We start from the raw sequence: 24,940 nt of genomic DNA on the forward strand, positions 1-24,940 counted from the left end.
TCATCGGGCCGTAAACTTGACAGTGTGGAGCCTCCTTGGGATTCTCTCTCTCTTTCTCTCTCTCTCCCTCTCTCTCTCTTTCTCTCTCTCTTTTCCTCCCCACTTGTGCTCTGTCTCTCTCTCAAAATAAATAAATAAACCTAAAAAAAAAAGGATCCTGAAATCAAAATGTTTGAAAACCATTGTTCTAGGATCACCCCCACCTGTCTGTCCTTTATCCTGCCACTATCTTTCTAATCTTCAAATCAATCCCATCACTCCCCATCCATGGTTTACCTCAGCATGCTGTACAAGACCTTTTGTGATTTATATCCTGACAGCGTTTCAGCCTTGCTCTAACCACTTTCTTTTGAGCAGGTTGGTCTCTATGAACTTCTTAGTGCTTAGTAATGAACTTCTTCTTAGTAATGAACTTCTTAGTTCTTCCAAAGCTCTCCCTGCTTTTTCTTATTTCTGGGCCCATTCACATACTATCTCTACTGATTTGTCTTCCTACCAACTTTCCTCCAACTACCACCACCATGCCAGTTGGTCAAATCACAATTAGTCTATAAAACTTTCTCAGGAAAACTTCTCTGAACCATAAGCCTCCTCACCCTTGCCTGGGCAGAATAAATTGCTCCCATTTATGGAGCTCAGACAATAACCAGTCATATATGTACAATGGTATTATAATTATTTGTGTAAACATCTCTCACACTGGACTGGCAGCTTTTTTTTATGTTTATTTATTTTTGAGACAGAGAAACAGAGAATGAGCAGGGGAAGGGCAGAGAGAGAGGGAGACACAGAATCTGAAGCAGGCTCCAGGCTCTGAGCTGTCAGCACAGAGCCCAATGCAGGGCTCGAACTCACCAAGGCGAGATCATGATCTGACCTGAAGTCAGATGCTCAACCGACTGAGCCACCCAGGCTCCCCTGGACTGTCAGCTTCTTAAGAGTAAGGACCATGGGTGCCTAGTCCAAACATAGTGTTGACACATAGTAGTCTCTCAATAAATATTTCTTGCATAAATGATCCTAATCCTTCCAGGCTATAAATTCTGTGGTCCATCCCTAGAATAGGATTTTGGAAACTACAATATTTTTATTGATTAACAGAGATGCATTTGGTTTACTCACACACATTCACACACACACTTTGGTTTTTAGTCAAAGAGATCATCTCCTCAGGTCTTTTTTTTTTTTTTTTTTTTTAATCTTTTTTGTCCTTGCAAGGACAGTTCTAGAGAAAATTTGGCATATTAAATTTGATATATTTTAATAAATTATAATGCACATATATTCATTAATAATATATATCCCACACCAAGGCATCAGTAGGAATTAATTTTTAAAAGTCTGCTCTAATGGAAATGTAAAATTATGTAAGAGGTCTATATAATTGGCTCACAAAGAACAAGAGGGAAGAGGAAAAAAACTTAAAATCGAACTGCTTTAGAACTATGAGAGGTTTCTAAACAGCAAAGCTGCAGGAGAAGCCATGAGAAGGAATCTCCCCTCGCTATGATTTTTAATGTCTCAACCTATCCAAATATTGGGCAAACCCTACTCAAGGAAAAGCCTTGAGTCTGGAACTGATCTATGTTCTCAGGATTTAGAAACAATAGTGTGGCAGTTTCAAAGAGACTTTGTTACTTTCTTTTGGCCAAGACTCACATTCGTTGTGCTAGTCCTTGCAAACAGGAAGGTAAAGAATAATTTGTTTAAATATGTGTTTACGATTTTGTGATGGTACCCTGTTCCACGTCATCTCAGAGAAATCAAAGTAATCTGTACAGATTATTGAAATATTTCTACATTAGATATTTTTTAAAAATGTTAATGTTTACTTATTTTTGAGACAGAGAGAGACAGAGCATGAACGGGGGAAGGTCAAAGAGAGAGGGAGGCACAGAATCTGAAACAGGCTCCAGGCTCCGAGCTGTCAGCAAAGAGTCCGACGCGGGCTCGAACTCACGGACAGTCAGATCGTGACCTGAGCTGAAGTCAGAAGCTCAACCGACTGAGCCACCCAGGCGCCCCTCCACATTAGATATTTTTAACCTAATTTCATTTTAAAACCTAGGAACCAGGAAATTTCAATTAAATGAGTATAAGTGGTTATTTCTTTGTGGCAAAGTGTTGCCACATATATGGTAAAGTGTTTCAATGACAGTGAGGTTAAGGGAAGTTACATGTCATAAACAAATTGTTAGGCTCAGTACAGACCCAGAACTCAGGATTCTAACTGCTGCATGCTTTTCATTCCATTGTTAATAAAGAAACGAAAATTAGTTTAACTAAACTCTCAAATACAATAGTAAACTTTCTTCTTCCCTAAGAAAGCAGCCATGCTTCATAGAAATGTCTTAAGATATCTTTGTCATGCTGTTTCATTTTCATTTAGCACTTGGTAAACATCTTATCCATTTAGTTCATGAAAGGTGATGAGAGATAGATGGATTACACATCTCTGGGTATTTAAGGCTTGCAGTTAATGCACAAACTCCTTCCACATTCAAAAGTATTAAGGTGATTATTCTATAACAGCTTAGCACTGGATTGGCCATGTGTAGGTCAAAATGAACATAAAATGGCAAAAAAACTTTAATTCTACTTTGTGCCATGTGTCGTGAAGTTAGAAGGCACAAAATAAACAGGTGATTAATTTTTGACTAAAATAGAATAACTATTCTCAAAATTTCTAATTCATATGCTACTCGATGACAAACAAAACAAAACAAAAATCCCAGTCCCACCACAAACCAGAAATTCTTTTTCAGAACTAGTAAGGAAAATGGCACAGCTTTTGACATCTGATATTTTTTTTAACTTACTTAGAATATACCTTCATAGTAGCAGAAAATATAACAATGTCATATTATAAATACTAGTTAAATGAAAGGACACAGCTATTGGGGTGCCTGAGTGTCCGACTTCGGCTCAGGCCATCATCTCACGGTCTGTGGGTTCAAGCCTTGCATTGTGCTCTGTGCTAATAGCTCAGAGCCTGGAGCCTCCTTCGGATTCTGTGTCTCCCTCTCTCTCTCTCTCTCAAAAATAAATAAACATTAAAAAAAAAGAAAAGAAAAAGCTATTAAAAATACTTAACTCATTAGAACAGACCAGGGCACTAGGAATTCAGATATAAACCCCCAAAAAACCATATGTAATAATCTATAGTCATTTTTAATCTATATCATTTTTCTTATGTTACTATAAGATCTGGAGTTTCTTATTGTCTGTAAGCTCAGTATATACATGCCACAAACAGCTAAGAATTAGAAGGCCATTTAGGGATAAATGACTATGGAGACTAGAGTAAATGCAGGGGCAGAAATGGGGTAGGTGGTTGGGCTAGAAAAAATGTCAGACGACTCTGATGATTACCCCAATGCCATGGTTGTAGATTGTTTTATAAGATGACTGATGTGCTCATTGAAGTTTGTTTATTGTTTCTATTTTCTAGGTTTTTTAAATGTGATTTTTGACATGATGCAAAATAAAATAGCTATTAACTTATGTTTCACAATATATGTAGCTGATTTCTAGTATTTTTGACCGTTCTGTCACACTTGTAGCAGAATTTTTTTTAACCTTCCCTGGAAAATTGATCAGGGTCACTCCACATGTCTGCTTTCTTCTCCTTTCTAATCCTAGCCAGTTGCATGGCATGTGAATATGGCCCTGTACTTTCTGGTCCACTCTTGGAGCTCTGTGGTCAGTTGTGGTTCCACCAAATCAGGACCTCACTTAAGGGAAATGCCTGGAAGTGTGAGGATGCTTGAAACCACAACAGAGGACACAGCTACAAGGAATGAAAGATAATTATATTACGATGGTTGACACCAACACAGCGCTGACTAATTCCAGAACAGTCTAGACACTTAATGTAAATTAATTCATTTACTCGTTACCATAATCTGGGAGGTCATTTCTCATAGCTTCCCCATTTTATAAGTGGAGACTGAAGAACTGAGGGCTTACATTTTGCAAAGTCATGTGGCTCATAAATGGCAGAGCCAGGGTTAAGAACAGAGTCTAGCTCCATAGTCCATGCTTCCAAGTACTACATCAAATGGAAGATTCAGAAAGAATACGAAAAGTGTCTTGGAATAATTGAATAACAGCAGACTAGAAAATGAAATATATTCCGCCTTGCCTCAGAAGATGCTTCAGAAGGATCCAAGGTGAAAGTTGAGAGAGAAGTTTTGATTTCTCTGTCGCTGCTGATGGTCAAACTTTGGAGAACCCATGGTCAATGATAATGATGCTGATAACCAGAACAGTGGTTGGATTAGGCAAAACTTCTTTTCCTATCCTGAGATTTTATAAGTCAGGCATATACTACTGTGTTTCTTTATTTGGAATCAGTATGATGTGATAAAAGGAGCAGGGAAAGAAATGATGGGTCCTTAAGTAGTTTTACTGACAAGCATCAATGACATTATTCTCTTCACCAAATGTATACTATATTTTGGCTCAAAAGTCTCTGACCCGACTTTGACAGACCTATATACTTGGCTTATTGAAAATTAGATTGGATAATGATGCTTCCAGGTTAAAATTTGTAGTGCAGCACTAAAAGCACTATTTTTTTTTTAATTTTTTTTAACGTTTATTTATTTTTGAGACAGAGCATGAACAGGGGAGGGACAGAGAGAGAGGGAGACACAGAATCTGAAACAGGCTCCAGGCTCTGAGTGGTCAGCACAGAGCCCGACGCGGGGCTCGAACTCACGGACCGCGAGATCGTGACCTGAGCCGAAGTCGGCCACTTAACCGGCTGAGCCACCCAGGCGCCCCTAAAAGCACTATTAATGTTTATACTTTTAAAAAGTTACTAGAAGAATCCTCAAAGGGACACTGTAAAATGTTTATGCTGAAACAACATGCAGAAAAGAGCAACATGCGTATTGAAGAAGAAAAGAGCTTTTCACCAAAAATAATGTTCATTTATTAATATACTAGCAAAAAAGTTACTAGAAGAAACATTAAATGACATCTTGGTTGATTTTCTCAATCCGTCTCATTCACTGGCTTTCCTCTCATGCATTTTTTTTTTTTTTTTTTTTTTTTTGCAGGCAATTCTTATGCAAGAAGCTAAACGTCATTAAATGTGCAGGATGAAAAGATGGCACAGGCACTGCTGGTACCCCCGGGGCCTGAAAGCTTCCGCCTTTTTACTAGAGAATCTCTTGCTGCTATCGAAAAACGTGCTGCAGAAGAGAAAGCCCAAAAGCCCAAGAGAGAACAAGACAATGATGACGAGAACAAACCAAAGCCAAACAGTGACTTGGAAGCTGGAAAGAACCTTCCGTTTATTTATGGAGACATCCCTCCAGAGATGGTGTCAGAGCCTCTGGAGGACCTGGACCCGTACTATATCAGTAAGAAGGTGAGTGTTGATGTTATTGATTTTAAAGTTAAGTGATATTTTCAAAGTTAAGTCTTCAATTAAACACTTAACTTTAATATACTTTTTCCTGGCTCATACACATACTGCATCAGAAGTTTTCTACCTTTAGAGAGTTTATACTTTTTATTTCCACTTACTTTTAGGCACAGTATAAGCAGAAATATTTACAAGAAATGAAGTCAAGATTTGGCTACAGTGAAGAGATATGAGAGGCGAACAATTTCTACAATTTCACAGTAACTGAGATAGTCAGAATTAAAACTGACACCAACAAAGCAAAATATCTGTTATTACTGACATACTTAAGCACATGGTAGAGAACAGAAGAACAGCCATGCCAAAGAAGAGTTGTGGGCATACGTACTTCTTATTTTTTAGTTTTTAATTAGCTTGAGGTTTCCTCACAATAGATTTGTACTCTAGAGGGTATTAAAAAATTTTTTTTACAGTTATTTATTTTTGAGTGACAGAGAGAGACAGAGCACATGTGTGTGTGTGGGGGGGGGGGGTGGCAGAGAGAGAATGAGGCACAGAATCTGAAGCAGGCTCCAGGCTCTGAGCTGTCAGAGCAGAGCCCGATGTGGGGCTTGAACTCACAAATGGTGAGACCATGACCTGAGCTGAAGCTGGACGCTTAACCGACTGAGCCACACAAGCACCCCCAGAGGGTAATATTTTTATTTAGCATCCTCCTATAGGAAGAGAATACATTGACAAGCACAGTCATAATTACTTATTGTTAAAACATCAGTCTGTGAAAAAAATGTCAAAAACAGAAGACAAAAACAAAATACTCAAGTTTTCTCTATCTACATATGATTTAAATCAAGTTATGACTATGCCTTCCTAAAGCTATAATAACCACAAAATTCTGTCAGAATAAAATAGTTTTTGAATATAACCAGCTTTGCAGAGTTTATAGTAAATATTTTTTAATAGATTATAGATTCTGCATGATGTAATTGGGTATTTTGGCATTTTATAACCACAATTTATATTTCACATTCATAAGAATAAAAACAGGTATGTGTAGAAAATAGAGATAAATAGATATCACCATGAATTGATGGTTTGTGGATTTAAAAAGGTTTTAAACACCTTTATTAATTAGAGCCAGTCCTTTTAAAAGGAATGGCTAAGGAAATTGCATTCTCTAAGCAGTACACAATTTAAACAGAGAAGATCAGTGATGTTAAAGAGCCTGGCAGTTAACCATCCAATCGTGGAGCTAGCCCTATTGCTCTAAAGAAGGGTTTCTCAAACTTGCATGTTTATACACATTATCTGAGGATCCTGTTAAGATATAGATTCTGACTCCACAGGTCTGAGAGGAGTCTAGAGATCTACATCTCTAATAAGTCCTCGAGTGAGATTCTTGCTGCTAATGCATGGGCCACACTTTGAGTAGCAAGTTTTAAAATGTTTTCTATAAATCATCAAACAAATTTAAATAGCTAAGCATGGCCCTTCTTTTTCCTTTGAAATTAGTCTCATGAAAGGTGGCATTCAATATAGATTCATATATTTTTAAAAGTAATTTATTCCAGAACTTTACTACAGAAGCACTAAAGAAAAATTTGAAATTTAGTTACTGTATTATTATACACAATGATAAGTGAGGCATCCCCCAAGAAACTATAATAAAATTGTCCTTAAAATTACTGATTCAAAGTATATATTTTAAAAGATATCTTCAAGAGACAGGGGAATGCTTACTCTGACATGGTTAAAAGTATTTGCTACTTAAAGAAAGGAAGTGTTCTTAAGGAAGGAAATTGGTAAGATTAAAGGATGGGGAAAATAACAGAGACAAACACTGGCATTTTTCAAGGGAGACAGATCTGAAAGCATTTTCCTCCTGAAATCAAGTCCATTTCATTGCAGAGGGGCTACACGAGGCTACTGAACAGAGGAGGCATTAAACATTCTGCATTTGATTAAGTTGACTTAAGTTGACTCAGCAAAGAACCTTCTTACTAGAATTTGTCTTCCCATAGATCTGCTTGAAAGGAAAGAGTATGCTGGTTATGCCATTACAATTATTTCAGTCCACGTGACAGAAATAAATCTTGTTGTAAATAAATAGATTTGCATTCTGATTTTGTATGTCATGCTCTTAAGCTTGGTTAATGTGAGTCTGCTGCCAAGAAACAGAATTGTTCTCTGTGTGCTAACAAAGTCAGTTCTTACTGCCTCCCTGTCTGAGAACCAGATTTGGACCTTGATTTACTCATGGTGGCCATGACCCATCTCAGGAGACATCTATTTACTCTTTACTGTGGGTGCACTGCTTTTCTTTATGAAGTATCTAGAAAAATGAAGACTTAGGTGATGCTATTGAAAAAGATGGTAGTTCGTGATTGTTAGGATAAAAGAAGCTAATGTAAAAAGCTAATGGAGAAGTTCTGGAATTTAAGAATATGGTATGAAGTTTATGTTAATTATATGAATAATGCAGGTGAAAGGCATTTTAAAATCGTAAAGCATTATGTAACAGTTTGTTGCCATTAATTAATGATATATTTTGCATGCCTAATTTAATCAGATAATCAGATGAGCCACATCACAATGCATTTTAATGGTATTTAAGTTGGCCAGGTAATAAGAATAGTGACAGTGATAATAATGATAGCTAATAATGTGCTCAGACAAAATAGGTGTGGATTTCAGGCACTGTTTGGGTGTTTAGGTGGCAGAATTCATTTATTATTCAAGAACCAACAAGGCAGGTACCATTGGCCTCATTTTACACATGGGTTAAGTGTTAGTGTTAAGTGTTACACATGGGTTAACCCCAGAGAGGTTACGTAACTTTGCCCAAGTTATACTCCATAAGAGGTCGATTCTGGGATTGAACCAGCAGTCAGAGCTCTTAAGTACTAAGCAAAGCTATATATGGTATTTATTGATAAAATGAAAGATAATGTTAAAAACTGCTTGTATAACTTTTTGAATTCTCTGATTGAAGTTGTCCTACTTAGAGATGGAAAGCTTACTCTTGCCTCAAGTAGTAAAAATTTTAGTGAACCTATATGATGTATATTTATCTCTGAAAAAGCAAGTAGCATTCCAGAGTGAACAATAACCGGTTTGACGCGCTTTCAGCTATTACCTTCATCATCTTAGTGGCAATATGCAGTAATTGTCTTTTAGCCACATCATTATTTATCATTACTTGCAAACCAGATTCTGGAGTTGACACTATCTACTCCTCTTCCAATTATCTGTCACTCAAATAATTTTCAGTTTAGCTACATCTCTCAATAACATCAGAGCCCCAAATTTCAAACGTCTTCCTTGTAATTATTTCACTATATAGGATAGTAGTATTTTATTCTTCATTTCTCAGAACTCAGGTTTTATACCAGGTGTTGTTCCCCCAGAAATAAACTGAAATTGTGTCCTTAAGGCCTGCTGTGTTCCAGAACCTGTAAATTCACTGAAGATGCCCTTGGCATGTCATTTTTAATCCCGTTACTACCACAGAGGCTAATCTTTCAGGGGAGCAGAGGATTCCATGTTTAAAGGGACAGTTCATTCCTGTCACTCTGTTTTTGGAGATTTTCAAAATAAATTCCCCTCCTAATGTTACAAGTGTTAACTGTTTTTTCATGGCAATTGTTCCACAAAAGCATAAGTAAATGCACTTTAAATTATGGTGAACTCTACATGTTATTGAATGTCTAAATAGATCTAGATTGTTTGAAATGTAAATAACCTAATCCTGTAAAATCAAGAAAATCTTTTAATGCATTTGTGCTTGAAGGGCAGTTTTCTCAATGTCCACTGTCCTGTGTGGATGATCTCAATGCTAGAAAGAAGTTTCCTTGTCCTTCTTATACAATTGTTCAAATTTATAGATTGCAGTTCATGGAAAATGGTTGGTTAGGTAATGCTTGACTCCATGGTCTTGAATACAATAGGGCAATGTACACAGAAATTGTTTTCTTTGCCTTTAATACTCACAATATAAATATTTCTCTCTACCTATTCAAACACTACCGTGTTGTCAGTGAACATGATTGTATGGGATACAGCTCTTAAAGAGTAAAAACATATTATTAAGCAAATGGATATATAGATGTCTTAAAGGTAAATGACATCTTAAAGGTAAGCCTGCATTTAATTAAAACAAGTATTTATGTACAAACCACACTATTAAATACTGTGGAAAAAAATGGAGAAAAAGTAGATTACAGGCTTTTTATGCTCAATAGTTTATAACAACTTCTAACCTAGTCCTCAGTGGAATGAACCCTACATGTAAACTGCTACTTGACTATAATTACAAGCAACATGCCAATGTGTGCAAATTAATACACTAAGACTTACTGGTAAAGGGAAACAATTAGGGAGCCATCAGAAGGCAGTGATTTATCTGGAAAGACATGATGAAGGAGGTGACTTTGATAGCTGAGGACATTTTCTGAGGGTAGGGCTTTTCAACCCTGGCTGCATATTAGAATTGCCTGAGGAAACTTAAAAAAATCCCATGTCTATGCCCATCCTTTAGAAATTCTGATTCATTTGGTTTTGAGTAGAACTCAAATATTGGCAATTTTAAAATCACCTACGGAGATTCTAATATGCAGACAGGACTAAGAACCTTTGAAATAATAGTGGATGGGACCTCACTGACAGGCTTGTTACGGACCCCAAATGGGGGGAGTTTGTATTAGATGACCTCACAGGTACCTCCTTCCTCTAGGATTTTATGACACTCATTTCCAGAATCAGAAGGAGAAGCTGACAGGCTGTGAGCGGGATTGACAAGTGGACTGATTTGGTTGGAGCAGAGATGCCTTGGTGGTAAAAAGTAAATGATCTTAGAGAGATGTGGTAGGTAATCACCGGGTAGCATAGCTTAAATGCTAAGTTGATGATTATAGGTTTCAAGTCATAGGATTTTAGCTATGGAATGCCCTTTGAAATGATGTCTTTAAGCCTAATTCTCTATGCAGCTGTCCCTTCTCAGTATTACCAGCAGATCTATAGAATCAGCAAAACCAGGTTATTCAGCCTGTTTAAACATCTTAAAATAGGACAACTACCACAGGGAAAATACAAAGGCTTCATAAGCTTTAGAGTTCAAAGACTTGAAATAATTAAAATAAAAGATTATTTTAGTAGCAATATGTACAGAATAATCTGAAAAGTTACCAAAGCTGGAGACAGATGGTAAGCTTTAAATAAAGTTGGAATCTGTAAAGTTACAACTTGATAAAAAAAAAAAAAATCTGTGTAGGATCATTAGTTTGTATCAGAAAGTTGAAACCTTAGAGACAAATTAGGTAGTAGTAAATCATATGTTTACTTGTAGCTATATATTAAGGGAGAAACATATAATGTGTTTATAGTTATGATATACCAACTTGTTTAAACAAACAGGTTTGAACAAACAAATCAGGTAAAAAGTTCTTCATGTGTGTAAACTCTCCAAATAAACCACATGTCTAATCTAGTGACTTTTTTTTCATATTTTCTTTTTCAGACTTTTATAGTATTGAATAAAGGGAAGGCAATTTTCCGATTCAGTGCCACCTCTGCCTTGTATATTTTAACTCCGCTAAACCCTGTTAGGAAAATTGCTATTAAGATTTTGGTACATTCATATCCTTTTCATGTGACTGAATGCCTACGGTTGATTTTAAAGAAAATGTCATTCATATGTATATGAATATATTTTATATATTTATATTTTATATATATTCCTTTATATGTTATATATATATAATTATTTTGAGATTAATGGTGACATTGTTATTTAACCTGTTCTCATTGATTTTCTGCTATTTATAAAAAGATTACCATAGAATTACTACTACGATTCTAGAAGTAAAAAAATGAATGATGATAATAAATGTGTAAATGAAACGCACTGTGTAGAAGGAATAACAGCAAAGCTACTTAACACTTTTATTAACCTCAATTAGACCATACATAACCACTGCTAAAGAAACATGATCTGTATTACCAATGTTCAAACTTTTATGCCCTAACTGGTTCTATATCTTCAGCACCTGGGTCTGTCCATCCTCCTTCACTAAATATTTGTTAAACTACTATGTGCCTATATATCTGATAGTATATATTTAAATATCACTGAATTTAGGACTACTTACAATGATAGTCAAAAAGTACACAAAAAAGGACAGAATAGCTGTGGACTTCAAAAGTATTCTCAAATAGGTAATGATAAAATAGGTATTCAGAGGCTGTGTTCAAGAATGGGCATTGATTTTTATTTAAATTCCAGTTAGTTAACATACAGTGTAATTTTAGTATCAGGTGTACAATTTAGTGATTCAATGCTTCCATATAACACCTGGTGCTCATCACAAGTGCATGCCTTAATCCCCATCACCTGTTTAACCCATTCCCCTACCCACCTCCTCTCTGGTAACCAATAGTTTTTCTCTGTAGGTTAAGAGTCTGTTTCTTGGTTTGTCTCTTTTAGCCCCATGATAGTTTTGTTTCTTAAATTCCACACATGACTGGAATTATATGGTATTTGTCTTTCTCTGGCTGACTTATTTCACTTAGCATCATATTCTCTAGTTCCATCCACATCATTGCAAATAGCAAGATTTCATTCTTTTTTATGGCTGAGAAATATTCCATTATGTGTGTGTATATGTATATGTACATGTACATGTGTATGTCTATGTATATATACACACCACACTTCTATATCCATTCATCAGTTGATGAACATTTGGGCTCTTTCCACAATTTGGCCATTGTAGATAATGCTGCTATAAACATTGGGGTGTATGTATCCCTTCCCATTATATTTTTTGTGTCCTTTGGGTAAATACCTAGGAATGCAATTGCTGGATTGTAGGGTAGTTCTACTCTTACTCTAGGAGAGTTCTTTTGCAGAACCTCCATACTGTTTTCCAGAGTGGCTGTACCACTTTGCATTCTTACCAACAGTGTAAGAGGGTTCCCCTTTCTCCACATCCTTGCCAACACCTGTGGTTTCTTGTATTGTTAATTTTAGCCATTCTGACGGGTGTGAGGTGATATCTCATTGGAGTTTTGATTTGTATTTCCCTGATGATGAGTGATGTTGAGAGTCTTTTCATGTGTCTGTTAGCCATCTGGATGTCTTTTTTGGAAAAAATGTCTATTCTTGTCTTCTGCCCATTTTTTAAATTGGATTATTTGTTTTTTGAGTGTTGAGTTTGATAATTTCATTATAGATGTTGGATACTAACCCTTTATCCAATGTGTCATTTGCAAATATAATCTATTCCATAGGTTGCCTTTTAGTTTTGTTGATTATTTCCTTCACTATGCAGAAGTATTTCATTTTGATCAAGTACCAATAGTTTAGTTTTGCTTTTGTTTGCCTTGCCTCAGGAGGCATATCTTGTAAGACACTGCTCCAGCGGATGTCAAAGAGATCACTGCCTATGTTTTCCTCTAGGATTTTAATGGTTTCCTATCTCACTTTAGCTCTCTAATCAAGAATGGGCATTTTATATAGACAGATTCAAAATGGCCTTCTGAAAACTAAAAGAGAGACAAAAGACTGATTAACCTAGAGACAGGACAGACAGGACTGATAATTTTTTGAGGTTCATTTGAATTATTTTCATTCTATGGATTCATATTAGAAAGTATTTATATTTTTAAATAAAAGATTTACCCCCAAATAATCATAATTTTCCTTAGAGTGAAGTCTGATTGAGATCTTAAGAGAAATTAATTACAGCTAATTCTCAGGAAGTTTTCAAAATACTATATCTGTTTTGGTATGGTGTGGACTAGATACAGGAAGATAACTACATGACCTATGAAGTCCCCCCACAGGTCTAGAGTGAAATCAAAAATTAGAAAACAATATTAACTTACCAGCAAAAAATGATCTATTCCTTTATTCTTATGTTATAAACACTAAAAGAATGAGACTAATAAGATGATTAAGAGTACCTAATTACAGTAGAATGCTCAATCAGTGTCATTGTTGAATATACTGGGCTATACATTCCTAGGGTTTTTATATTGTACCCATTAATGTTTTGTCAGTTAGTGGTGACTTTAAATTATATCTGAAGTACAATCTGAAGTACAACTTCAGATATAATCAAAGTCAGACTTCTTATACTTTTTTACTGTGAACTTAGTAAAGAACAGTCATTTCCCCTTGCAGTTCTATTTCACATAATTGCTTGGGATGTAAAATTCCCATTGCTTCAAATACATATCTCTATTAAATTCGGTTTTGTGAGAAAAGTGAAAAGGAGTAGACTCAGGATGTATGACAGGCTTTACAATTTCTTCTTATTTTATTTTAATACTTTACTACTATGATTTTTGCCATTGCTTTAAAACAAATAAGTAAGACTAATTTCACAGGTAACTTTGTTGATGATTTTTTTTTTGGTATTTGATCATTTGTAAATGGCCGTGATAATATACTAGCATTTATTCCTTAACTATAATCTACATTATTCAGCATGCTTATCATGTGCACTATTTTGACCAACTGTGTATTTATGACCTTGAGTAACCCTCCAGACTGGACGAAGAATGTAGAGTAAGTAGGAATGACTTCTTGGAATGAGAAATGCACAATCAAATTCTCTCACAGTCTCCTTATGATTATCGTCTGACTTAAGTTTCCCACTTTTTGGAGTCAGGCTAAAAGCTTCTAAGAAAAAGTTATTTCCATAACATGAAAGAAGAAAAGGGAAGTTCTTTAGGGGAGTTTTTCTTCTATAAGGTAAGTATTTTTTCCCAACAAATTCATGACAGTACCTGTTTAAGAAAGGTTATAAATAGTACACATTAGCTGGACTAAACCAGTCATCGAGCTGTACAATTAGCTGTACTAAACCAGTCATTTAGCATAAAAGTATAGTTATGTATTTTAGATAAAAAACAATGACCATCTGAGTAATATGAATAAAATTATTGTATTCTAGTGTATTACTATTATTGCTATATTTTCGTAAAACAAATTTAGGTGTTTAGCATTATATATTATATTAGGTATCATGGTTATATATCATTATATTTAGGAAAGTAGCTTAGATGTTTAGTTACAGTCAGATATGTAGTTTATTTAGACACAGCATGTGTGCTAAAACACCATAGATGTCTTCCATAAAAGAAACAAAATGTCTCTACAAAATCAGAGCTCAAAAAAAAATAATAGGGCTTTAGGGGAAAACATGATTAAGAGCAGATCATTCAAACTTATGAGATTTTGTGATTAGAACACTAATAAAAGCAGTAACAATCCCAATAAAAAAAATACTGGCCTAGTTAAACGTCTGTAGATGTTTGTACCCAAAGTCATAGCCAACAACTCCTTTGCAGTCTCAGACCCCAGGCCTTGTCCTTTTTCTTTTAAGATGAAGACCCTGGGGACATTTCTATCATGTCTTCAAATTAAACATTTGATTCATTATTTTAATACAAAGGGAGAGGTGTAAGCACAATAGTTTTGGGGCATGTTAAACTAGCCTCTGCTTGCACTGAAGAAGGCTCTTAGGTCAATTTTCTGCATTAGTATTAATGTCTTCTTTTAATGCTAAGGATGTTCTATTTAAGTATGACGAAAAAGATGCCACTAATTGATTCAAAACATCAATATGGGGAAAATTTTGCATTAACTAATACAATTTTTGCATCATAATAACAACATTATTCCCTAAGTTATCAGTCACATATGAGATTATTCATGACAAAGAAACACATTAATTAGTGAAACAGAAGGTGTTTAGGGTATGTAGGCTATTTATGTATGGTATAATACAATGATCAGGTTTAGTGAAAAGAAGTTTTTAGTATGTTCTTTTTGTTGTCATATTTTTAAAAATAATACCCAATAGGAGATAAATTATTATGACAAACATTGCCACTTCTATTTCTGCCTTTGTAGGCTTCTTTGAGGATTTAATGCACTATTCTAAGCCATCATTTGTCAGTGATCTAACACATTAAAGACTTTTTTTTCTCCTTGGTAGTAGCTTGGAAATGCTCCCTAGAAATCATTTTAGGAAAGAATCCAGTTCTTATGTTGAGCAAGCAATTTAACAGAATTTTTAGTTATCATTTATCATCTGTGGGTTAACAAATGGACATACCTATATAAAACTATTCTGTATGTACTTTTCCTAGCAGAAATTACTGAAGCATTTAAACCTGTGTAAATCTCATTTATCTGTAAAACATTATTAAAAGATAGGCAAAGAGGACACTTGAATATTATTACTTGACTATGCAGGTCTCTCGTTTTATTTTATTTATTGATTTATTTATTTAATTTTTTTAACGTTTATTTATTTTTGGGAGACCGAGAGACAGAGTGAGGGAGGAGCAGAGACAGAGGGAGACACAGCATCTGAAGCAGGCTCCAGGCTCTGAGCCGGTCAGCACAGAGCCTGACATGAGGCTCAAACCCACAAAGTGTGGGATCATGACCTGGGCCGAAGTCAGATGCTTAACTGACCGAGCCACCCAGGTGCCCCAGGTCTCTCGTTTTAAAGTAATTTTTTAGAGGTGACTATATCCATTATGAAAATAGTCTTACCCCCACAAAGTTTTTGACTTCGTCAGTCAGTGAGAAAACTTTGCACAAGTTTCCTGATCATTTATCCTTACTCACTTGACAGTAAAGAGGCAGGAAAACAAGCAAAATCAGTGGTTACAGCCAACAAAACAAAGCTAACAGAGTCCAAAGCAAAAAGAAGATAACTCAGTTCTGACATGAAAACAGGACATTGGTAGCATAAACAGTCCCTGTACAAAGAGGTGACACACACAGAATAGGCTGAGAACCATATTGTATAGTGAGGTCATGTTACAAAAGGGAGGCGGGTCTATAGACGTCATAATTATGGGAGAAAACCTCGGTGATATGGACAGAATCAACAGCATGATTAGAGTCTAGTAGGGGCAGAGCCAAGAAAGATCAAGGTACCCTTGATTCTCACTTCCCTGTTCAATCTAGTTTGCTAATAGGTACTTCTGAACACCTGTTCTGTGCAAAGCTCTATCTCAGATGTTAAGCTCTGGGACTCTCTTCCTTGAATAGCTATCAACACTCACTATATACTCCAAATGTCACAAATTTTCTTACTTTTCTAAAAAACAGGGATAGGAGTAGGGACTTTCATCTTACCCCTAGTAAATCTGCAGAAAACTTAGAATTGCCTAAGCATAAACCATAAGACATTAACCATTAATGTGATAAATAAAGCACACATTGAGCTGTCTCTGATGGCTTTTTACAAGGCAGCTATCTTCGAACAGAAATGTCATGGTGGTTATGTGTAATGTGCAAAGATCCAAACTAAAACACAAGTAAATATAAGCGTGGCGTTGTAAAGTATACCTTTTCCTAATAAGGTCAGCTACTTCATAAGTAAATATAGCAATTACACTTATTCCTCAAAAACTAAGCTGAATTATTTTAAAAGGGAGGAGGAATATTCTTAGGAAAACCTGATATGAAGATCTCTGCATACATTTTTCTCTTATTTCTTTGTTCCCTTATCTGAGAGAAATTTCTGCAGAAAACAATGCAAAAATAACTCCCCTAACTTTATTCACATATACAATACTAGTAGGCAGGCAAATATAATTGTTTTTAATATAAGTAAGTCAAATCTTTGTGACTTGGGTGAATTAATCTGAAGGGGTAATCGTAAATCGTACTTTTTTAAAAGAACACAATATTGAAAAACAAGTATTCTTTCTCAACTATTTTTGGAAGAAACAGAAATAACTTAATATTGTCAACACTCAAAGGAAAGAGAGCTAAAAATGCACTGTATCAAACAGTAAATGGAAAATCTTTCACCATTTTGGAGGCTGAAATTTGAATTTAAGCATATTTAAATGATGTGTCCCAATTGTATAGAAATAGTAGCTGATGCAAGGTTAGAATCAGAAATTTTGTTTATCTGTGAATTTTGGTAATTGTGTAAATGCACATACATAAAATACTAATAAATTGAAAATTTTCTTATATATATATACACACACACATATATACATACATATATATATATATATATATATACACACATATATACATAGAGAGAGAGACAGTTTTACAAGCCTATGCCTGACTCTTAAAAAGGGGAAACATATTTTCTAGATTAGACATGTGATATATTCCTAAAAATAATTCTATTCATTAATAAATTTGAATGAAATATTTTATTATAAATAAACAAATCCAAGAAATTTTACCTCTAGAGCTGTATTGTCTAATGAGGGAAACGCTAGCCACATGTGAAACCTGAAATTTGTCTACTCTTAATTGTTAGAATAATAGTGTTTCAGATATATTGGTTGAAATAAAATATAATATGAAAATTAAATTCACTTGTTTTTTCTTACTTTTTTATTTGGCTACTAAAAATTTCCAAACAACATATGTAGCTTATATGATATTTTAGTCAAACAGCGTTGCTCTAGAGGGCCAAGCTGGATCATTATGCATAAAACACATGAAACTATTATTCTAAAAATCTAAAGAGTTAAACAAGATCAGATTCTTTGGGAGAAGATATTATCTCTTCAGTTTAACCCTTCACTCAGGCTTGTAAGATTAATTAAACTAGTCAAGTCTTTGTAAGTGGAAATAAGAAACAAGATTTTAGCAAATTAAAAACCACAAAAGGATAAGATTTGCCATGTTGAAAATATGTATATTTACAGCTCAAATGAAATTGTTAATTTTTGTTTGGATGCTTCTCCTAGGTACACATTCACTGGAATCTACACCTTTGAGTCGCTTATAAAAATCTTGGCAAGAGGGTTTTGCTTAGAAGATTTTACATTCCTTCGTGATCCATGGAACTGGCTGGATTTCAGTGTCATCGTGATGGCGTGAGTATCTTTGAAAAGTTGTTAAACTCGAAGGAATGAAAATAGTTGTAGCATCAACCAGATTGTTGTGACATATTTTAATTGTAGAGTGTTCTTATTAGCCAAATTAACTATATGCCTCATATGTTTTGAGAATACACATTAGAATACATATTGCAAGGTAAATATATCTGGTAAATGAGCAAATAAACAGAATTACTTTCATGTCATAGAGTCTTCCACATCATCAAAATGAAGTTATGCATTGACTCTAACACCTTCAACTGTATTTTGATAACTTTTATAAACAAACTTGTTAATATTAGTGAAAATTACATTGAAATAAAGCAGCCTGCCGCTGAGGCACTCTGAGTTCTGTAGCAATTCCATTTGTTAAAGTCAAGAGGCTCTATATGCCAAACCCAGCTTTCATTCTTTATTTGGAATAAACTTTGCCAAAATTATCAGTAACTCTGATTTAATTCTACAGGTATGTAACAGAATTTGTAAGCCTAGGCAATGTTTCAGCCCTTCAAACTTTCAGAGTCTTGAAAGCTCTGAAAACTATTTCTGTAATTCCAGGTAAGAAGAAACTGGTGTAAGACGATAGGCTCCTTTTATCTCCAACTTTTCTTGTGTATTATTGTGTTGTGTGTGAACTCCCTATTACAGATATGTGACAGAGTTCGTGGACCTGGGCAATGTCTCAGCACTGAGAACATTCAGAGTTCTTCGAGCCCTGAAAACAATTTCAGTCATTCCAGGTGAGAGCTAGGTTAAACACTGGGGTGGACTTTAAATACACTGTAATATTCAGGTTGAAACCACACTTATGACATTAAACTTGTTTATTATTCTTGTTTGTCAACTTCAAGAATGCCAAATGATGTTTCCATGCAGTTCAGTTCCTAAAATTTTAGAAATTACATACTTATTTATAAAGTCATCTGAGTTTAACGGAGAATTGCATGAGTGTCTATAAAAGTACTAGTCTGCCCTAGTACATGTGTGCACTCTCTGTCTCTCTCTTCCTTTTTGCATTTATGATGTAAAGTTTTCTCTTTTACAATCTGGAAAAAGCTTTGCTAGCATGCCTTTACTAATTGATTTGGGTTTTACCATGCACTGCAGGTCTATTCTGAAAATAGATCTCCTTTTATAAAGGAGAAAAGATTATTATTGAACAGCATGTACCTGGCATGGGATTGTTAGTATTTTCAATTCTTTTCTCCTCTGATTATAGCTACATGGAGGCTGGTATAAAGAATGGGTTGGAGGGAGACAGCCTCATGAAACACAAAATCTGAAATGAAAAGTAACTACAAGTTCATCTTTAGGTGCTCATGGCAACATGTAAAACCACAGGCAAGAAAGCTTCCTGCCTAGGGGTGCCTGGGTGCCTTAGTCAATTAAGTATCCAACTTCGGCCCAGGACATGACCTCACGGTTTGTGGGTTTGAGCCTCACATTGGGCTCTGTGCTGACAGCTCAGAGCCTGCTTCAGATTCTGTGTGTGTTTGTCTCTCCCTGTCTGTCCCTCCCCTGCTCACACACTCTCTCTCTCAAAAATAAATGAATAAGCAAAAAAAAAAAAAAAAAAAAAAAAAGCTTCTTGCCTAGATATTTACACTTTCATTTTAAAATCCCCAGAAAGCATACTATTCATATATAAAACCTGCTTTTCATCCATTTCCCAAACCATCTGGCTATCCATTAAGCTCTGGTGTCTAAACAGCCAAGCAACAGTTTATGGGAAATGAGAATGTGTGTGACTAAGAAGATACACATTGTGGCTTATGACACTATTCCTTGGATGACCTATTGTTGTCTCTCCTCAGGTTTAAAGACCATTGTGGGGGCCTTAATCCAGTCCGTGAAGAAGCTTTCTGACGTCATGATCTTGACTGTGTTCTGTCTGAGCGTGTTTGCTCTAATTGGTCTGCAGCTGTTCATGGGCAACCTGCGGAATAAATGCTTGCAATGGCCCCCAAGCGATTCTGCTTTTGAAACCAACACCACATCCTACTTTAATGGCACAATGGATTCAAATGGAATATTTGTTAATGTAACAATGAGTACATTTAACTGGAAGGATTATATTGAAGATGACAGTAAGAAATATTGCTACATTGTTAACCTGAGTGTTGCTGAATGATTTTTCAACTATAAATAGTTGAGGCTGTGGGGTTGAAGCCATCTTTGTAAATATACTTTATTGTGTCCACTTTGAAAATAACTGATAGTCAAACTCTAATTTATTCCTAATGTCAGTAGGATTGATATGAAATGAATTAGCTAATTCTTCTTTATATTAACAGGTCACTTTTATGTTTTGGATGGACAAAAGGACCCTTTACTCTGTGGAAATGGCTCAGATGCAGGGTAAGAAACATCATATAAAAAATGTAGAACACTTTGAGAAAAAGCAGATAGGAAAAAAAATACAAGGGTATTCTTACATGTAGATTGTAAAGAGTAGCGCTACCTACCTAGGAAGTACCTTCTCTATGTTACTGGATTGCTATTAATTCTAAATTCACAGCCATTAAAATCACCCCTCTGGGTGAAGACCTTTTTTCCTAGAATTCCATAGTTAAGATGTACCTGATTATTACCCCAAAGTGTGAAGACCCATAGTCTGTTTTTTCTGTAAGCCCATCAGAGCTGTTTAATAAATACAGGGAAGAAAACACAATATGAGCACATTTTGATTGATAATGGGTATGTGTTGATGTGATGAGCTTTGCTGTGGCTGGAAAAGATCCAGAATATAACATGATCTTCAGGGCAAAAGCTCATTTGGCAAATTGCTTTTGAGAGAGTTGGTTGTTCTTGAAGTAGCATGTGCAAAAAAGCCAAGGGACAGATATATGTCAAAGCCATGTACAAGTTTGAGTCTGTATACCTTACAGTTCTTTTGGTCACATTCTACAATAAGGGGCACTTTAATATCTTAGTCATCCTGCTGGTCTCTCATACTTAACATATTTTCCCAAGGGGATTAAAAAGTGATTTTAGGTCAGGGTATAATTTTTTTTAGAAGTGAAGGACAGCAACATTAAGTGACTCTTAAACCACAAAACTTACACAGAACATATTTTGAGTCATCCCAGAAAATGGGAAACTTGTATGGCCATAAATATCTAAGCGCATTATTGAAAAAGTGTATCAGTCTCAGAGATGGTGTTGACAGGGGGAGAATTGTTTTCCTGACGTTTTTCCTAACCTTTTTTTTAGGAGAGTGTAGTAAATAAGAGCATGAATTCTAGAGTTTACATATACTTGGAATCAAACCCTAATTCTGACATTTATAAACCCTGACTTTGGAAAAATATTCTAAGCTCTCTGTATCTGAGTTTATTTATTTTTAAAATGTGGAAAGTAATATTGTCTCTTAGGGTTGTTATGGTGATTGATTAAGTAGTACACATAAAGTACTTGGATTAGCACCTGGTCTATCATGAGCATTTAGTGCACTTTAGGTATTATTATTTTATAATATTATTATTATTGTTAATATAAAAGCCTAGATAAAACTTTAGAGAAGGTTGGATGATACATACTTTATCCCTATTAAGCCATAATAATCATTTCTCTTTATTGGGTAGTTAGTATGCATTAGGTGATTTATATGGTAAAATTGATGGCCACTATTGTTAATTGTCAAATAAAATTCTGAAGAAATCTACCTAATTTCAAGACTTCCTATAACACTACAGTAATCAAGACACTATGGTACCTGGGAAAGAATACATATACAGATCACTGAAACAGAAAAGAGACAGCACCCTGCCCCCCAAAACACAAAAATAGACCTACACAAATGTAGTCAACTAATTTTTGACAAAGAGGAAAATGCAGTGCAATGGAGATAGGAAAGTTTTTTTTGACAAATGGTGCTGGAACAATTGGAAATCCAAATGCAAAGAAATGAACCTAGGTGTAGATCTCACACCCTACCCAAGAACTAAATCAAAATCAATCATAGACCTAAATGTAAAATACAAAACCATAAAATGTATATAAGAAAGCATAGAATAAAATTTACATGACTTCAGATTTAGTGATAAGTTTTAAACACCAATAACAGAATCCATGAAAGAACAAATTGATTAATTTGGACTTAATTAAAATTAAAAATTTCTGCTCTGCAGAGACACTATAAAGGGAATGAAAAAACAAGCTATAATTGGAAGAAAATATTTGCAAAACATGTATCTGAAAAAAGACTTGTATCCAAAATATACAAAGAAAGTACTCTTAAAACTCAACAACAACAAAAAACCCAAATAACTCAATTTAAAAGCAGGCAAAAATCTGGACACCCTATAAAAGAATATATACAGAAGTCTAATAAGGATATATAAAGATGCTAAACAACATTTGTCATTGGGGAATTGAAAATTAAAACAAAAATGAGTTACTACTATATATTATATACCTATTAGAATGGTTAAAAATCCAAAAAAACCTGGCAATACAAATTGCAGAACAACAAGATGGATGCAGAACAATAAGAATCGTCATTCATCGCTGGTGGGAATGCAAAACAGTACAGCCACTTTGGGAGACAATCTGGCAGTTTCTTACGAAATAAACACAGTCTAACCATATGATCCAGCAATTGCCCTACTAGATATTTAGCCAATTAAATTGAAATTTATGTCTACACAAAAACATTCATGTGAATATTTATAACAGTTGTATTCATAATCACAAGAAACTGGGAAGCCTGGGTGGTTTAGTCAGTTAAGCATCCAACTTTTGATTTCAGCTCAGGTCACGATCTCACAGTTCATGACATTGATCTCCATATCAGGTTCCAGGCTGCATGGAGCTTGCTTGGGATTCTCTCTCGCCCTCTTTTTCTGCCCCTGCCCTGCTCATACACATGCACACATGCTCTCTCTCTCTCTCTCTCTCTCAAAATAAATAAACTTAAAAAAAAACCCAAAAAACTGGAAGCAATCAAGATGTCCTTTAACAGGTGAATGGATAACTGTGCTGTATTCATCCAGTGAAATATTACTCAGTGATAAAAAGAAAATGAGCTATCAGGCCACAAAAAGACATTGAGAACCTTAAATGCATATTAATACATGAAAAAAGCCATATAAACAAAGCTATATTCGTCTGATTCCAATTACGTGACATTATGGAAAAGATCACAATAGAAATGATTTAAAAAATCAGATTTTCAAAGGTTTGGGGTGGGTTGACTGGGTGATACACGTAGAATTTTTTAGGGTGGAGAAATTTCTTCATGATTCTGTAATGATGAACACAAGCATCTGTCAAAACCCACAGAACTTTACAGTACAATGAGTTAACACTGTATGCAAATAAAAAAAATAATTTGTCAGTTTGGGTATCTCTGGTTGAAATACAGAATGTGACAAAGGGATATAAATATATTTAAAATGTATAAAAAAAAACTGAAGGAAGGAGTGGGAGAATAAGTACCTATCTAAGCAACTTTGGAAATGAGTGGAGTCTGTAAGACAAAGGCAAAAACCCTGTACTCTAGTTAATAAAGTTGTTTCCCATGTTAGTTTGGATTAACAGTCCTGAAACAACTTTGCATGTGTACTGGTATTGAACAGTTAAGCATATAGATAGCAGATGATGGAAGCAGCCAATTTTTTTTATCTTTCCATTTATTTAAATTCAAGTTAGTTACCATATAGTGTAGCATTGGTTTAAGGAGTAGAACCCAGTGATTCACCACTTACATATAACACCCAGTGCTCATCCCAACAAGTGTCTTCCTCAATGCCCACCACCCATTTAGTCCATCCCCCCATCTACCTCCCCTCTAGCAATCCCCAGTTTGTTCTCTGTATTTAAGAGTCTTATGGTTTGCCTCCCTACCTGTTTTTATCTTATTTTTCCTTCCTTTCCTCTATGTTCATCTGTTGTGTTTCCTAAATTCCACATCAGTGAAATCATATATATTTGTCTTTCTCTGGCTGACTTATTTTGCTTAGCATTATACCCTCTAGTTCCACCCACATTTTTGCAAGTGGCAAGATTTCATTCTTTTTGATCGCTGAGTATTTCATTGTGTATATGTACCACATCTTCTTTATCCATTTGTCAGTCAATGGACATTTGGGCTCTTTCCATAATTTGGCTATTGTTGATAGTACTGCTATCAACATTGGGGTGCATGTGCCCCTTCCAATCAGCAGTTTTGTATCCTTTGGATAAATACCTAGTAGTGCAATTGCTGTATTGTAGGGTAGTTCTATTTTTAATTTTTTGAGGAACCTCCATACTGTTTTCCAGAGTTGCTGTACCAGTTTGCTTTCCCACCAGCAGTGTGAAAGGGCTTCCCTTTCTCCACATCCTCGTCAACATCTGTTGTTGCCTGAGTTGTTAACTTTAGCTATTCTGACAGGTGTGAGATAGTATCTCATTGTGGTTTTGATTTGTGTTTCCCTGATGATGAGTGATGTTAAACATCTTTTCATGTGTCTGTTGGCCATCTGGATGTCTTCTTTGGAAAAATATAAATTCATGTCTTCTGGCCATTTCTTCACTGGATTATTTGTTTTTGGTGTGTTGAGTTTGGTAAGTTCTTTATAGATTTTGGGTACTAGCCCTTTATCAGATATGTCATTTCCAAGTATCTTCTCACATTCTGTTGGTTGCCTTTTAGTTTTGTTGATTGTTTCCTTTGCTGTGTGGAAGTTTTTTATTTTG

The 24,940-nt window shown here is 35.2% G+C and overlaps 1 protein-coding gene across 4 annotated transcripts in view; it reads left to right on the forward strand.

The window, feature by feature from the left end:
• The window catches only part of SCN3A (sodium voltage-gated channel alpha subunit 3), a 114,683-nt gene that overhangs the window by 25,787 nt on the left and 63,956 nt on the right, over nucleotides 1-24,940 (forward strand). For 3 of the 4 annotated variants that reach the window (XM_053908095.1, XM_019458069.2, XM_019458075.2), the window contains exons 1-5: nucleotides 13,842-13,946; nucleotides 18,128-18,256; nucleotides 18,908-18,999; nucleotides 20,074-20,346; nucleotides 20,554-20,617. In XM_053908095.1, the coding sequence (XP_053764070.1) occupies nucleotides 13,867-13,946; nucleotides 18,128-18,256; nucleotides 18,908-18,999; nucleotides 20,074-20,346; nucleotides 20,554-20,617 (638 nt within the window). In that variant the 5' untranslated portion in view covers nucleotides 13,842-13,866. Of the gene's footprint in view, nucleotides 1-5,066; nucleotides 5,381-10,892; nucleotides 11,012-13,841; nucleotides 13,947-18,127; nucleotides 18,257-18,907; nucleotides 19,000-20,073; nucleotides 20,347-20,553; nucleotides 20,618-24,940 lie in introns of those variants that run through there. The other variant, XM_019458056.2, reaches the window with a different exon arrangement.

This window comes from Panthera pardus, unplaced genomic scaffold (genome assembly GCF_024362965.1).
Source record: "Panthera pardus isolate Hobbes unplaced genomic scaffold, ASM2436296v1 HiC_scaffold_10, whole genome shotgun sequence".
In the NCBI taxonomy this organism is placed as follows: Eukaryota; Metazoa; Chordata; class Mammalia; order Carnivora; family Felidae; genus Panthera; species Panthera pardus.